Below are 17674 nucleotides of genomic sequence, written 5' to 3' on the forward strand. Positions count from 1 at the left end.
GGGCAGCGGGTTACCCCCACACTGTATCCCAGTGATTTTTGCATTTGGTACAGCTCCCACTCTGTAGCCTTGGCTGAATGCCAGCACCAAGGTGCCGTCTGAAGGGCCCCCACTCAAGATCCTTTTCCCCACTCGAGATCCTTTCCCAAGGTTTCCAATATGCTCATGCAAAAATACAGGTCATGCATTTCTCTCATCATACCATGGTTCACCTTGACCCAAAACTCTATTTGGGGACCCAGCACTTGGACGTTGTTGCAGTCTTGTTTTTTGGCCCTCCACTTTGATAAAAAGCTGGCGTAGCTGCCCCATATTTGTCAGTTACAGACTTAGCTATACTCAGAAGCTTAACACTCGCTGTTTCACTGCCCACACCTCTTGGGGTGTGGATTGTGCTACTCTTGTTATTTACTGGGCACTGTTCTTGTCCAGAGTGGACTGTGGTTGCCAGGGCTATGGCTCAGCGATACCTTCAATATTGAAACTGTTAGACATATTTCATCATTGTGGAGTTAGACTGGACACTGGTACTCCATGGACGTGCCCCATAGGCTGTCCTCTTGTGCAAGTGGGAATCTTCCTTCTTCAGCTCCAGTGGTACCAACTTTTGTTCTGTTACGCAATAACCAGCCAATTTACCAAATTATTTATGCGCACGAGGGGGACTGATCCCCTGACACCCACCCTCAGTTGTGATCACTAATTGGAAAGCATCTTGTAGCCCTCTGCTGAGGCCTCTGCCTAATGTCCCTAGAATGTAATTCCTGTGTTTTCTCACACAACCCTCTTTAACTGGTACTCAAGCTACGAGTTTGAAGCGATCTATTCGATGATTCTAAAGTTTGTCATCCCCATGATCTTTTGGCATCCGTTCCATTCACTTCTGTAAGAATATCAAGGTGCTACTGTCATGGCTCTAACCATGGATAGGACGGGATATGCTTTTACGTATCCTACTCATCAGGAACAACGTTTGTCACTGGTGACGTGTAGTGTTTTTATGGTGGAGCTGATAGCCATTAACAGAGCTATACATTTTATTAAAAAAGCCTCAATTGACTGCATTTTTATTTGCGGTGATTCAGTGAGCAGTTTCCAGTCTGTTGATCACTGCTGCTCTTGTCACCATGTGATATCTTCTATTCATGACCTTCCCTTTTACCTTAGTCACACTGCCGTAATAAGTTGTCTTTCTCTGAGTTGCAGGTCATGTCGGTATCCCAGAGAATGAACTGGCTCACCATTTGGCTAGAGAAGTGATTACTTGCCTCCCATACACTTTAAGCTTCGACAGTCCAAGGTGCAGATCTGTTTATGCAAATAAGTCTTCCGTGAACTTGGAGGTAGAACAACATATGCTGGGCTAGTGCCTTTTCTAATAAACTCTGCACTATCGAGAAGGCTACCACTGCATGGTGCTCCTTCTTCTGTTCCTCCTGCAGGGAATCTGCAGTCCTATGTTGTCTCTGCATCAGGCATACTGGACTAACCTGTAGTTTTATTTTATGTAACGAGCCACTCTGGTTCTGTTTGTGGAGCAGTACATGTAGTAGCTCATTTCCTGGTGGAATGGTGCCTCCTCTTGCTAAGCATTGTCTTCCAAATTCTTTGCCCCTAATATTGGTGGATGGGACATGGGCACTGGTTCTCTGTTTTCTCAATAAAATTGGTTTTTAATCTCAGATATAAGGTTTTAAACTGCCTTCGGGGTGGGGTGGGGTGGTTGGGGCTGGGGCATCTCTCCATGCATGCTTGGACTGGGGACCATCGACCCTACTTCCTTTCCCACCTGCCTCCTTAATACCTATTTTACTCTTGTAAAAACTGCTTTGAGGTGTGGTTTGCATCTTTTTCTGCTGAACCCTATTTTCCATTTTAGGTGTAGCACTCTGTTTAGTAATTGATGCTCTTTAGTGCCTTGACTTCAATGGACCAGGGATGGGACAGCTGTGGGTTGGATAGCTCCAATCACATGTAGAGCACTGAGGACAACCACCTGCTGCCTTACCAATTTCTCTCATCTTGTTTTTATTATTGATAGTCCAACTGATATACATAACTTGTTTAGCCTTCTCACTTTTACTGTTCTGAATCTCCTGACTAGAGGAGATTCTTTGCTCTGTAACTGCCTTTGTTCTTAATGTGGTTAGCAGGGATCAGCCATGGAAGAACCCTCATTTTCTCTGAACTACATACTTTCCCAATGCATATACTTCTCTACAAATTATTTCTGAGCTCTGACATCAATATTGCCTTCAGTGCCCCAATCTTACTGCTCCTATGGACTTTTGTGATCAGACATGTCCTGGAGTATTTCTCTAATTCCACATGAACCAAAGGACTGATGGTCTTGCTGTTTAGTCCTCTAACCCCCAACCAAGCAATCGACCAACGAACCAACCATTATCAGAGTTTCAGCAGTCAGCACAGGTTTGGTTACTGTTGTTGACTTTGGAAACCTCCCCAAGACATTGATTACAATTTGTAGGAATGGTGTTGCTGCTAGTGGAATTGGTATCAGTTGCTCTGGAGATAATTTTGGCATGGGCTGCCATCACTGCCATTCTTTACAGTGGCTCGCATAGTGTCTAACTGTTCGGTAGAGACCTTGCCAGTGATACTTGCGTCTGACTCTGTCTGGAATCTTCACAAATTCCAGCTGACCAGATGTAGGAGCATCATAGAAATACTTGATATTATCTGGCCATAGATGAGCTGGGATGAAATTCCAGCTGACCAGATGTAGGAGCATCATAGAAATACTTGATATTATCTGGCCATAGATGAGCTGGGATGATGAACAACCATATTTGCCCTATTGGATCATAGTTCCTATTTTACTATACTCCATTTATTAATTGGAGTCCTATTTTGGTTGCTTCTTTCAAGGCTTTTATGGTTTTCTGCAGAGGTGGTTCTTCCCTTGGTTCAACAGCAGTGTCATTTAAGGTAGCAATGACTGCTGTGTTCTTCCAGAGGATTCCTTGAAAGGCAGTCAGCATCTATGAGTTTTGCATCTGCATTTGTATACAACCGTGATGTCACACTACTGAAGCATCAGTGCCCATCACAATGGTAGACTTCAACAGACCCTTCAGGCTAGTCAGCAAGCATAGCAAATGGTTACCAATCTTGACAGTGAAAGGTTTGTCAATTAAATATGGATGGAACTTGTTGATGGCCAAACAAACTGCAAGGCAATATTTCTTAGTTGTAGAGTTGTTCATCTCAGACTTGGAGAGTACTCTCGAAGCGTAATCTATAACTTCTCCAGCACCTTACTTGAATATGCACTGGAACTGCTCCTATACCATAACAGCTGGCATTGATGTGGAAGTTTTGTTCATCATACAATGCGAAGACTGGAGAAGATTTTAGCGCTTCCTTAAGGACAATAGGGCATTTGACTGTTTCCTGGAAATTGTCTTAAATGATTAAATATCTTATGCTCCTAACACACTTATTTCCTCTTGAATGTCAATATTCTTGTATAAAAATGGAAATGAAATTCAGATAATTCGAAAGCTCGCTAAAATGCTCCATTTGAGTCATGTGCTGCCTGTGACAGTACTGGCTGGCTCACTGCTCTTACTGTCACAATGCTTATTCACATTGAAGCCTGTTTTGGAATTTATGTTGTGGAAAATGAGTTGCAAATGGTGTGTAGTACCATACTGTACAAACAAATCTACAAAAATCCCTGAAAAGTTGTTTTTGAGTGTTCCAGAGAATGAGAAGATGTGTAAAACGTGGTTGCACTGAACTAGCAACTTGCCACCACGTCGACGCACAAGTTCACGAACTTAATTAAAAATGTGTTGCACTTTGAAGTTAATTTTAACTTACCTCTGAGATATGCTGTCCCACTGTTAGAACGAAAGATAGCGTCATTCAGTGAAATTAAACTCTTGAAAATTGTTGTTTTACTCCACTACACCTCAGTTATTCAGTAGCTCAGTTGTTGTCAAATGTTCTGTAGGTATAATATGTGGACTCATTTGCAATTCCTTAGTTTTGAGCGAGATTAATGATGTTGCAGGGAACAGGGAAAAGAATGCCCATCGTTACTCATATCACTGCTCTATTTGAGTGGAGCATAAACACATCAACTTTTGCAAGGCTTCTGCTATCAGTATTCACAGAATTCCTTTCTATTGTGACTTAAAGGTTGTAATTGTGTTTTGCATCAATAAGCAGCTAAACTGTTTGCAGTAAAAGTATGTAAAAACCTCGTAACATCAGCTAATACTCCCATAACACACATAGAGCCTCATTTTATTCCTAATCTCTGTCACCAGAGCATCAGCTAGTAACAGTGTTTTTGATCATGTGACCCGATCTTAATATTTAATGATTTCTAAGCTTCAATTACACAAAAATAACAGATATTGTGTGAGAATATTGACAGCAGATGCTATTTATATGGTATTGTCAATCAAAATAATAACAATCCGAATCATATTTTTAACATAGGGAAATAGCCTATTCAAGATTTAAAGTCTTGAACATGGCCGTAAACAGCAACTGTAAAACTATAATCTTGGAAAGGCTGAAAAACTCAGCCAACCAGCTATGTAACACAGGTTTATTACATTCATTGATCTATATTTCAGTAATTGTAAAATTATTTTCTTCAGAAGGAGATTTAATGCATAGAAATTATATATTTCTTACAAATTACAATATTAATTGTCAGTTGATTACATGTAAGACACTGGATATGCTTATTTGTGCATTTTTTATGCAGATGCACGTAGTGTCTTCCATATGTAAGTTGCCTTAACTTAAGGATCTAGTACGTTAGTCAGTTGAGAAGTATTATCAGTGAAGTTCACACTGATGTTACTGATTACTGTGACTTGTTATTTTATTGATTTTGATGTGAATTTTTTACTTGACAAAAACCTGTGGCTTTATTCTAATGTACCTTTTCAACACATTATGTAACATGTAACTGTGTACCTTCGGCTTATAGTATTTTACCCACATTTACTATTTCTCTTTTAATTGCACATTTTGTAACCAATGTGCAATATCTAAGTGTTACAGTCTCCTTCAGAAGAAGATAATTTTGTAATTACTGAAACTTAGGTGAAGGGTTCTAATAAACTTGTGTTATGCACCTGGTTGGCTGTTTTTTGGCCTGCGATCTGAACACCCTTTAACATGGTTGTCAGACGGCTTAGCTGTTCTTCAGATGTCTTTGAAAAAATGACAGTATCATCTAGATACCAAAAGCCAGCTGTCCATCATATGTTGAAATGTGGCTGGAGCATTCCACAGTCCAAACAGTATGGCTTTGAACTCATAGAGACCAATTGGTGTTATGGAGGCAGTCTTTGTGTTATGAAGGTAGTCTTTTGCTGGCCAGCCTCATCAATCTAGATTTGTAATTAAGTTGTTTGCATGTTCATTGTTGATAAATATTTTGCTCCTTTCAAGCAGTCTAGGGTATCATTAGTGCACTGCATTGTGCACACACATTGTTTTGTGATTTTATTAAGTAGTCGAAAGTTGGTGCGAAAATACCACATGCCATCCTTCTTCACAAAGATGACAGGAGAGGATGAAAGACACTCTGAAGGTTTAGTGTCTTCATCTCACAGCACTGGTCTCTCTTCTCTGTTCTGCATAGGAAGGCATCCAAAAATTTGTAAAGAATGGCTAACATTTGTCAACATTGTTCTGTGGTCAGCTCAGATTCTACTGGCGATTCGATAGTAGCTTCCTCCCCTCTGTTATCTGCGATGGTAGCAGAGCACAATTCTTTGTCAATGACATTAAGGTGCTTTTCCTGGACTGGTTCGGCTGCCCTTATGCATACGTATAGGGATGAGTTGTGGCTGCTCGTGATAATTGGTGATCTGAAGTTTTCTTGGCCACCTACAATACTGATGATTGTCACTGAAATGTAGATTTCTTTTGTGAGCCTTTTGAAATCAATGAAAGCTTCACAGTTTAACTGTGCATCTTGATCGATGACGGGAACTTGTCTCATTGATAACAGCAAGGTAACATCATCTGCAGTGGCAGACAACTGCCCAGAGCAGGCTTTGCAGTGTGTTCTTGTTGGAATGGCTTTGTCAGTCTGGAGCTTTGATCTTCCACAGTCTGACTGCTTGTGATGCCTGCAGGAAGTCCCCATCCAAGAATAACTTTGACTCCATTCTGTTAAAACGACAAATTTGAAGAGCTGCAGTATATCATTGTATCTTTTTGGTCCATGTTTGCATAAAGAAATCGTGGAGTTGTTGGTCTGAATTGATGCAAAACAATTTTGTTTTATGTTCTTTCCCAACCTAGTTTCAGTGACAATATCACCATCATCAGTAAGTTTTTTTTCTGTATCATAAAATAAGCCAAATTAGCATTGGTAAAAACATTACAAAACATTATTACACATGTCTTGTTTGGTTCCAGGTGCTGTATTCTATGAATAATGTACTATGAAACTATTCACACACTACACTACCTGGAAACAAACAATACACATGTAGTAACATTTTGTAATGTTTATAATGATGCTAATTTTGCATGTTGTAGAGTAAAGAAAAATTCACTGATGATGGCGATATTATTGTTGAACCTAGTCTGGTAAAGGATATAAAACAAAAGTGTTTTGCATCAAGGTAGACCCACAATTCCGTATTGTTTCTGCATATATCATTGACAGTTATTTGTGCAGTACATGTTCCAGTAAGCTGGACATGTTTCCCGTTTGCAACCTTCTGTACAATCACTTTCGTATCCTGGATCGTAGTCTTCTTTAGTCCTTGAGTTCATTTGTGCCCAGATAAGTTGACCAATGATGATGACACCAGTGAATTTCCTGAAACCTTGATGACTGTTTTCCATGAAGGATTTTCATCTATGGCAGTCTCATCTCTGTAGATAGCTAACTCAATTAGCTCTCTTGTATTAAACAGCTAGGCAAATGGCAACCAGGAATGGTTAGGGAGTGCTGGAAAGTAACCTCATACAGATTATGCCATATTTTTTTTTTTTTCCTTCCCCCCCTCCCCACAGGTGAACTATAATTTTCTACAGATGACTGGCACCAACAGAACTGTTATAACGGTTGCCTCTAGTGGCATAGTGGTCATCAGAAAATTGCCATTTTTCTCTGCAGTAATACATAACTTGTTCAGGGCATCCACAGTGGAAACGCTTTGGCATGGTGTCCTCTGTCTTCCAAATGTCTGTTCGTCCGTGATGTGCTACACTTGGTGGAGGAGCAGGTTGTCTGTGCATCGGTTGGGTGCTGAGTGGTTGTTTGATGGCTCAGGCATAGTTCTGTATTGGCAGAGTCCATTCTTCCTTATACGTTCGACTAGTGGTACAGATTGATACTAATGACTGACACACCTCTTCAAAATTTTCTATTATCCCTGGCATATAGGGTGGATATTTGTGTCTGCTATCTCTTGCCTACTTGGTCTGGCAGTTCTCTTTGCCATAAAACACTGTATCTCTTCTCTTGCTACCTGACATATGAGAGAGTTGAGGTTGTGATGTAAAACACTCCCACAAAGCACGTTTATTATCAATGTACAGCCAGAACAGAACTGAAGTCCTGGACGGATAGTGCTGCTGTTTATACAAACATAGAATATTCCAGAATATACAAACATAACAAACATAAGAAATTTCGAGAACCTTCCAGAAATGATAAATTCCAGATAACTAATAACAGCTGGTGGTCAGGTTTGAACCGGTGACCCACAGCGTGCCAATGATCAATGCTAACTGCTACGTTACAATCCATGCACCACAGCTTGTGCCAATATTGTATACCACCTGTTCTTTAATTGTTGCGCAACATCATAAATTTGCATGACCACCAACCTGTTGTCACAGTTGTCAGCCTGAATGAATGCCACTGCCAAATGGTGCCAAGAACAGAAGTTTGAAAGAACACAATACCAAACACAACATGCTTGATTTCGATGTCTGCTTCACAATCCATGGCCGCTGGATCCTATATCCAATACCAGCTTTTGTGAGTTATGCAGATGGGAGTTGTCATTGCCACACACACTCCAGTCATGTTTTCATGGCCTCTAGCTCTGCGAGGCTTTGTGACCATAGCCACATTCCCTTCTTCCTCATGACCTGAATTTCTTTTATCCTGCACTCGTTCAGAATTTCTGCAGTCTCCCTCTTCCTTTGTTCTGTTTTCTCCTCCCAGTTGACTCGTCCTCATTGTTCTCCACTGTGCACAACTCCCCCTGTCTGAAATCAGAAGGAACTAACTGGTTGCATGTTCTTATCCCACCCTCTCCCTCCCTGTCAGCAGCCATTCTTCCACCAACCCTCCCTCCACTCCTGCCTTCTTTCTCCCCACCTTTCTGCCCACTTCACCTGATGCAACCTGTCATTCCAGTTGAGTGGTAATATCAGCACAATGTGCTGAGCCAAGGCAATGTAACTGGAACCGTATGTGTGTGTGTGTGTGTGTGTGTGTGTGTGTGTGTGTGTGTGTGTGTGAGAGAGAGAGAGAGAGAGAGAGAGAGAGAGAGAGAGAGAGAGAGAGAGAGAGAGAGATAGAGATAGCTTTGAAGAAGGATTTGTCCGAAAGCTAGCAATGTTCTGTCTTATTTATTTGACTCTCGATAGCTCAGTAACTCAACTGTACAGTGGATTATTTAGATGGGTGTTGTTCATATCTATGTGTTGTTCATGCATAGGTTAGCTTACCTGAACCTGAAGTTGTCTCCCCAATGTTGTGATTTACCAAACATGACCAATGAATAAATTGGCATATGTAGAATCATCTGCCTGGTATTCCTATAAAATGGTCTACACAGATGATAAAAATAGATTTTATATTTTGACAGTTTCTTATAATATCACCACAGGTAGCAATCTAAAGCAGAAATCTTTGTGACAAATGATCAGTGATCTTTTAAAATGTTTGTTTGCTTGGAAAGGGAAAACAATAATGAGTGATATTTTAGTTTGATAATATATAAGGGAACTGTAAATTTCATTCAGGTATTAGGAACAATGTGAAAGCAGAATACAGATACATTCTATAACTTGTACTTGAAATGTATCATTGAAGTTTCAGAGAAATATTTGTTGTGATGTATAAGTACAGAGTAAAAGCCCCTGAAGTCAAACATTCTCTTTATATTAGAAAAAAGTCAATACGAACAAACTTCTATTTGAGGCACAAGAAATAAAACACATGTAAGAGCTTCTGCTGCTCATCATGTGATTTTAGGTCATAGGTAATGTTAACTTTTCAGTTAGTTTGAGAGACATAAAAACTAATGTGTGTGTGTGTGTGTGTGTGTGTGTGTGTGTGTGTGTGTGTGTGTGTGTGTGTGTGTGTGTGTGTGTAATAAAACATTGTACATGTCCAAATAAGTAAATGGTACCAGGAAACCGTACATAAGAATAAATACACACTATGTGCCCAAGCTTGTACTATCCTGCATAGTGCTGTATTATACTTCACATACATTTATAGTAATTGTTAATGATGTCCACTTCTGTGTTTCACAATTATGGGCCACATCGGTTTATAAGTTTGTCTGTTGGCTTCTATCTCTGGTTCTACGGCTGATGTTCATTTGATGGTTTTTCTGATGTTTTGCCAGCATGAGTGGCTGGCATTGTAGAAGTTTCACCTCCATTGCTGGTGGTGGAACTTCAACAATGCCAGCCACTCGTGCTGGTGAAACGTCAGAAAAATCGTCAGACGAATGTCGGCTGGAGAAACTGAGACAGAATCCAACAGGCAGTTTGTCAACAAGTGGCCATGAAAGCCGTAACAGTTTTGTTATAAATTTGTACCTAGTACCACTGTCCAACCCGTACCCCTTTGTTCTTAATCATACCTAGTACCACTGTCAACCCATCCCCCTTTGTTCTTAATCAATCCATGTGTAGTGCCTGTAATATCGTGTCTGTAGTCCTTTCAGTATGAAAGGCGTTGGGGGAAGGCAGAGGTGAGAGAGTGTTTTGGTACAATGATTGTTCGTAGTGTTATTATAGTTATGTCAGAGTCTATGCTTAGTGTTTGTTTGTTTCTTTAAAATATCTGTGTGCCATTACCAAAACAATGTAAAGAGAATTTAAATACTTACAGGTTAATTCTGTTATGCCTGGTGATGTCTTCCCTGGTTTGGTCTGCATACCACATTTTGCAAAATCATCCAATAGTAAATATTTTCTATTTGTGCTATCCGTAAGTACTCATTTTGCTTATGTATTTTTTATTAATTCTTGTTTAAGCTTGTGAACAATAACCCCTTCAAAAATGGCACTACAGTACTCTGTGTGCTATGCAAATTAATTATGTATGATCAGATTTGTTATATGGCCAAAAGACTTCAGACACCCAACTGGACATATGCTGAGGGTTATCAGAGTATGTAGGGTAAAAATGAAAACACAGTATTAAACAATGGAAAATCCAGGATGGAATAATGACAGTATTATGAAAGGGATAGATTGTTACTCACCACATAGTGGAAATGTTGAATTGCTGACAGGCGCAACAAAAATACTGCTAAACAAGTAAGCTTTTGTGCTAAAAAAAGCCTTCTTCACACACACACACACACACACACACACACACACACACACACACACACACACAACCACTGTCTCTGTCTGCCAGGGCCAGACTGCGGGCTGCTGTTCGTGACGGGAGAAGCATTCTAGGTGGTGGGCATAAGGATGAGGCTGGGAGGGGGAGGGATAGCAGCATAGTGGTGGGGGACAGTAAAGTGCTGTTTCTGGAAGCATATATGGACAAGGTGGAGAGAGGGTAGGGCAGATAGGTGCAGTAGGGAGGTTAGACGGAGGGCAGGGGGGAATGGGAGGGGTCGGGAAAGTAAAGAAATGAAAAGAATGTGGATGTGTTGATGGAATAGAAGGCAGTGTAGTGCTCGAATGTGAACAGGGAATTGCACGGGTGGGAACTTTCCCTGCACTACATCCTATGTTTCTATAATTCTCCTTGTCTCAACCTTCATTAGTCATTGTCCTCTACCCACCTATCCCCTTCCCTGTTCTCACTCTAGCACTATATGTAATGCTATACCACCAACACGCCCACAATCTTTTTACTTCTCTCTTTTACCAACCCCCTCCCACCTCTCCCCGTCTAACCTCACAGCCACACCCAGCTGCCCTACCCTCTCTGCACCTCGCCCTGTATGCTCCCACAAGCAGCATCTTACTGTCTTTTATTCATGTGCTGCTACCTGTCTCCGTCCCAGCCTCCCCCACCACCCAGATTGCTTCTCCCGTTGAAACACAATAAAATAGAAATGAGTGAATTCAGAATGAGTGAACAGAGAGAACTTCCTGTTTTTGAATGGGGCACAATTGTAGGGGCCCACACATAGTTGCATTTCAGTTGAGAGTACTTCACATGAGTTACATGTGCCCAAGACTATTTTTACATGTGTTATTTTGACGTAGAAATGTCAGGGAAGCACTGAGCTCACCATACCTTGGCAAAGCCTATTATATAACCTCATACAGACCACTTAACTGTAAAGCAATTTGTGTTAAACAATCGCCAACATATTTGCAGTTACTGCAGAGTAGATCCATTGCATCGCAAGTGCATAAATCAGGGTCTGCATGATGTGTTGTTAAACAATAAGATCCAGATTACGTGGGTGTACTTCTTCTCAGAAAGCAGCCATTGACGCAAGGAGGAGTATGCAGTGTCACATAGGATAGGGCGAAAATGCTGTTTCTGATCAGCAGAGAACTGGCTGTAGATTCTGTTGATTGATGTGTCTTGTTAATTTGAATTGGCTTCCTTGGTACGTTGTGGAAACATGAAAATCAGTCGTAGTGATGCAGTGATCTGGAGGCTTTTGACTATAGTCTCAGCTATGCCAAAATGAATATTCATAACATGTGACAAGTTGCATGCTTTCCCACACTGTGGCAATGGTTTGCATTTGGATGTTGTACTAGCATTTTAATCATCTACTCTGTAGTACATGAGCCATTGCATTGTAGTTCAAAGAAAATAATTGGAGTTGAACACTGTAATATTAGCAAAAGGAGGTTCTGCAGGCTATTTGTTACCCAACTACATCTTTTAACTCTGAGGGGCAGATAAATGCCATAAAAATTTACCCTAGAGGGTAGGTGTCTACTGTAGGTTTGTAAAAATTCACCTTAAAAATAACAAAATATTAGCATTAAATGTGGTCATTGCAGCTAACCACCACCCCATTACAGTATACAAGTTTGATAGTTGGTGGATGAACTTTGGTGTAACTTTCTTTTTATTTTGATGCTATCTCTTAAAAAAGTTCTTGCACGCTGAATGCATACACACAGTTTGTATTGGGCTTTTTCTTGAACTGCAAATTGCACATCTTCTATTGGAGAACTTGTCCATTCCAGTCTCCTTCCACATAATGTATGAATTTCTTACATAGTCGTCTACAAAGTGAAAAAACAATCTGATCTACTGTTTCTAGCTCTTCCTGTGTGTAGCATAGTCTTTCATTCGATCAAAATTATCCGGATAGTTCATACTGGAATTGTAATCTTTCAACACAAGTGGGACAAGTGATATTGGTTATTGTTCATTTCTAATTCCATTGGGAACCGTGTGCACCATGACCGTATTATTGTCAATATATACTATGTCATCAAAAGTATCTAGACACCAGGCTGAAAATGACTTACAAGTTTGTGGTGCTCTCCATCGGTAATATTGAAATTCAGTATGGTGTTGGCCCACCCCTAGCCTTGATGATAGCTTCCACTCTCGCAGGCATACGTTCAGCCAGGTGCTGGAAGGTTTCTTGGGGAATGGCAGCCCATTCTTCACGGAGTGCTGCACTGAGGAGAGGTATTGATGTTGGTCAGTGAGGTGTGGCACGAAGTCGGCGTTCCAAAACATCCCAAAAGCATTCTATAGGATTCTGGTCAGGACTGTGTGCAGGCCAGTGCATTACTGGGACGTTATTGTCGTGTAACCACTTTGCCACAGGCCGTGCATTATGAAGAAGTGCTCAATCGTGTTGAGATATGCTGTCACCATCCCCGAATTGCTCTTCAACAGTGCGAAGCAAGAAGGTCCCTAAAACATTAACGTAGGCCTGTGCTATGATAGTGCCACGCAAAACAACAAGAGGTGCAAGCCACCTCCATGAAAAACATGACCACACCATAACACCACCACCACCTCCAAATCTTACTGTTGGCACGACACGCTGGCAGGTGACGTTCACCGGGCATTCACCATACTCACAACCTGCATCGAATCGCCAGATTGTGTACCTCGATTCGTCACTCTACGCAACGGTTTTTCCACTGTTCAGTCGTACAATATTTACGCTCCTTACAGCAAGCGAGGCATCGTTTGGCATTTACCGGTGTGATGTGAGGCTTATGAGTAGTTGGCTCGACCATGAAATCCAAGTTTTCTCACCTTCCACCTAACTGTCATAGTACTTGCAGTGGATCCTGATGCAGTTTGGAATTCCTGTGTGATGGTCTGGATAGATGTCTGCCTATTACACGTTACGACCCTCTTCAACTGTCAACGGTCTCTGTCAGTCAGCAGACGAGATAGGCTTGTAGGCTTTTGTGCTGTATGTGTCCCTTCACCTGTCCGCTCCACTATCACATTGGAAACAGTGGACGTAGGGATGTTTAGGAGTGTGGAAATCTTGCGTACAAATGTATGACACAAGTGACACCTAATCACCTGACCACGTTCGGAGTCTGTGAGTTCCGCAAAGTGTCCCATTCTGCTCTCTCATGATGTCTAATGACTACTGAGGTCACTGATACTTAGTACCTGGCAGTAGGTGGCATCACAATGCACCTAATATGAAAAACATATGTTTTTTGGGGTGTCCGGATACTTTTCATCACATAGTGTATTTTGGATAAATGGCAGCATCGGTTATAAATATTGAAATCCCCCTGTTGCTTCCGCACCACCTACTTAGGGAGCAACACCCCCCGAACCGTCGGGGACGTCCATCCCCACTTTTAAGCCGGAGAAGCGTTAGTCTTCTTCAGCTTCTCTCACTAGGAAGAGGTCCCTTGGGTCACTCCCTTCCCAGGTTTCTGCTAGTGGGAAAGATGACACCCGCCAGTCGCTGAAGAGCTCAAAAGCAGTTGGTCGTAAGGCTTCATGCTCATCTTCAGTCCCAGAGACTGAGCCAGTGAAGCTCTCCCAGCCAGGGAAATCCAAGGAGCAGCGAGAGAAATCCAAAAAGAAGACCCGTAAGACCAAGGAAATTGCGGTGGCACCCACACCACTGCTACCTACAAGCTGTGCATCTGAGGATGAGGTGGAGATTCTGGCGTCCGCTGAGGACCTAGATCTCGCCAGACCCTCGGACACAATGGATATAGACTGCTCAGGCAATAAGTTGGTGGCAGCAGGTGACTCTGAGGCATAAACTGTCTCATTGAATGTTCCATGTCTTCCCAGTATCATGATGACATCATCCTCCAGTGGAATTGCGGCGGTTTTTTTCACCACCTGGCTAAGCTACAGCAACTGTTAAGCTTTAACCTGCTATCTGCATTGCCCTCCAGGAATTCTGGTTCCCGGCAATGTGGGCCCCTGCCCTCCTCAGCTATAAGGGATATTACAGGAACAGTAGTGACTATAATTAAGTGTCGGGTGGAGTTTGCATTTATGTCCTAAACTCAGTCTGTAGTGACACTGTGCCCCTTCAAACCCCTCTTGAAGTTGTGGCTGTCAGAATAGGGACTGTTGTGACAGTGCCACGACATTTAACAGTGCCGCCACGACAGTACGCGCAAACGACGATAGAGGCGCTCCGCAACTCGGCTGAGTGCGGGAGTGCCACCTAGCTACGAACGACGCCGGCCGCATGTCACGGCACGGCAGTCGAATAAGAGATACTGAGTTGTTGTTATGTAACCAGCTATTGTTTCTAATTGAGTGTGTTTGAAAATCCACGCAATTATTGGTGATTAAAGGTTATAACACTTTTTGGCGACGAGGATAGGATATTTTCACTGCCTTGTGGATTTGTATGTTCGTGACGGGGCAGACATGGAACAGCTTATGCAAGCACTCATTGAACAACAAACACAGCTGACGGCTGCTATTCAGGCACAACAAACACAGCTGATGGCTGCTATTCAGGCGTTGTCGACGTCGCTTACTCATCGTCTGTCTTCCTCTTCTCCGCCTCCATTCCCTCCATACGACGAGGCCGCTGAAGACTGGGAGGATTATGAGAAGCGTTTGTGGCAACACTTCTTGGCTTTCGGTGTTGTCGACGCTCCTATGTGTAAGTCGTTATTTCTATCTTGGATTTCCCCACGGATCTATCAGCTGCTATCTCAGTTAGCCCCTCTGCGGGAACCTGCCTCTCTGTCCTTCCAAGAAATGTGTGACTTATTGTCTATTACCGAAAAAACATCCACGTCGTTGCCGCCCGCGTGGCGTTCTACCGGTGTTGTAAACAGCCCCATCAATCTTACCGGGCTTGGGCGGCGGAACTACACAGTCTGAGTAGGAAATGTCAGTTTATCACGGACACTCATCATGAGTCTTATGCTGATTCAATGGTTAGGGATGCTATTCTACGGCTTGCTCCTCATAAAGAAGTTCGGCAACGTGCCCTACAACTGCCAAACCTGTCGTTGTCGGAAGTTCTAAGCATCGCTCAATCCTTTGAAGTGTCTCACGCTGCTGGCACGCAAATAGACGCATGGTGTGATGTAGACGCTGTACAGTCAACTTTCGACACGGACAATTTGCCTGTTTCACAGGAGAACGAAGATGTGGCGGCGGTTCACTCGCGCAAACAACGTCGCGTTGGGCCGCAACGCTCGCAGCGAAAACAGCAACAACAGAAGCAGGTTCGTTCCGCACTTCCTTCTTGTCCACGTTGTTTCGTACAGCATGACAGGGCAGCGTGTCCAAAACATTGGGCCACGTGTAATTCATGTAGGAAAAAGGGCCACATTGCTTCTGTGTTATCAGTCCCCTAAAGTCCCTGTCAACGAGGACGAGGCATCGGACATGGATGTTAACTGTGTGCTTTCTCAAACAAATAAGTTGTTTGTTACTGTTCGTGTTCTGGATAAAGACATTCGCATGCAAGTGGACACTGGCTCTGCAGTAACTCTCATTAATTCTCGCATGTATTTGGAGTTGGGCTCCCCTCCCTTGTCTCCAGTTACGCGAAATCTGAGAACTTATAATAAACAGAAAATTCCTATCATTGGCCAGTTTGATGCTTCCACTGCCTACAAGTCTGTTGTTAGGCCCCTCACGTTTTATGTGGTGGATCATGCGGGCACTGAAAACCTGTTCGGTTATGATGCTTTCCAGTTGTTCGGGTTCTCCATTGATGATGATGTGCACCTCATATCTGAGGATATTCCGTATCAACAGCTGGATGGATTGTGTTCTGAATTTTCGTCCGTGTTCTCTGCTGGTCTGGGTCGTGCCAAGGATTTTGAAGCCCACATTACTCTTAAACCTACAGCTCGCCCTAAGTTTTACCCGGAACGTCCTATTCCGGTGGCGTTGTGTGCACCTGTCAAGGCTGAGATAGACAGGTTAACAGCTTCTGGGATTCTCCTTCCTGTTACCTCCAGCAAATGGGCATCGCCAATCGTGGTGGTTTCTAAACCAAATGGGAGTCTGCGATTGTGTGGTGATTTTAAAGCCACTGTCAATGCTTAGAGCCTCATTGACACTTATCCTCTTCCCCGTCGTGAGGAGTTATTTACCAAGCTTGCTGGGGGCCAGTTCTTTTCCAAACTTGACTTATCGGAGGCGTACCATCAGTTGCCGTTGGATGCTTCTTCCAGGGAATTTCTCGTCATCAACACTCCTTGTGGGTTGTATCAGTACCAGCGGTTACCATTTGGCGTCGCTAGCGCGCCGGCCATTTTTCAGCGGTTTTTGGAACAGCTCACGGCTTCCGTTCCCGGCTGCATAAACTATCTGGATGACGTTGTTGTCACAGGGGCCTCCACTGAGGAGCACCTTCGCAATTTGTGTTCACTGTTTCGGGTTTTGCATTTGGCTGGGTTGAGGTGCAATCTGGACAAGTCACAGATCTTCCAACCCTCCATTGTGTATCTTGGTTTCCACTTGTCCCGTGAGGGTATACGTCCTCTACGTCAGCACGTTGCAGCCATTAACGCTCTACCCTGGCCGTCTATGGTCAAAGAACTTCAGGCGCTTCTAGGCAAGATTGCTTATTATCACAAATTCATTCCATCCCCGGCGGCGGTAGCTCATCCTCTGCATCAGCTGTTATGCGAAAACGTCCCTTTCTGTTGGTCCGAGGAGTGTGAGCAGGCTTTTGTCCGCCTGAAGGCTCATTTGCAGTCGGCGCCTTGTCTTGCCACATTCCGTCCGGGTCAGCACTTGGTTCTGGCGACTGATGCGTCACAATATGGCCTAGGGGCTGTTCTTGCCCATCGGTATGAGGATGGGTCGGAACGGCCCATCGCCTATGCTTCCAAGACTCTCAACGATGCGAAATGGCGTTACTCTCAAATCGAAAAGGAGGCGCTCGCTATCATTTATGCTCTAAAAAAGTTCAGCGTTTTTTTGTATGGTTCTAAGTTTCACCTCACCACCGACCACAAGCCGCTGGTCTCTCTGTTCAGCTCATCGGCGTTGCTTCCGGATAAGGCAGCTCACCGCCTGCAACGTTGGGCCTTA

At 43.0% G+C, this 17674-nt stretch overlaps 1 protein-coding gene across 3 annotated transcripts in view; it reads left to right on the plus strand.

Moving 5' to 3' along the window:
* LOC126470472 (transmembrane protein 39A) overlaps positions 1-17674 on the plus strand; it is a 179063-nt gene that overhangs the window by 100256 nt on the left and 61133 nt on the right. For all 3 annotated transcript variants that reach the window (XM_050098334.1, XM_050098335.1, XM_050098336.1), the window contains exon 7: positions 10097-10195. In XM_050098334.1, coding sequence (XP_049954291.1) covers positions 10097-10195 — 99 coding nt within the window. The remainder of the gene's footprint in view (positions 1-10096; positions 10196-17674) is intronic.

This window comes from Schistocerca serialis, chromosome 3 (genome assembly GCF_023864345.2).
Source record: "Schistocerca serialis cubense isolate TAMUIC-IGC-003099 chromosome 3, iqSchSeri2.2, whole genome shotgun sequence".
Classification (NCBI taxonomy): domain Eukaryota; kingdom Metazoa; phylum Arthropoda; class Insecta; order Orthoptera; family Acrididae; genus Schistocerca; species Schistocerca serialis.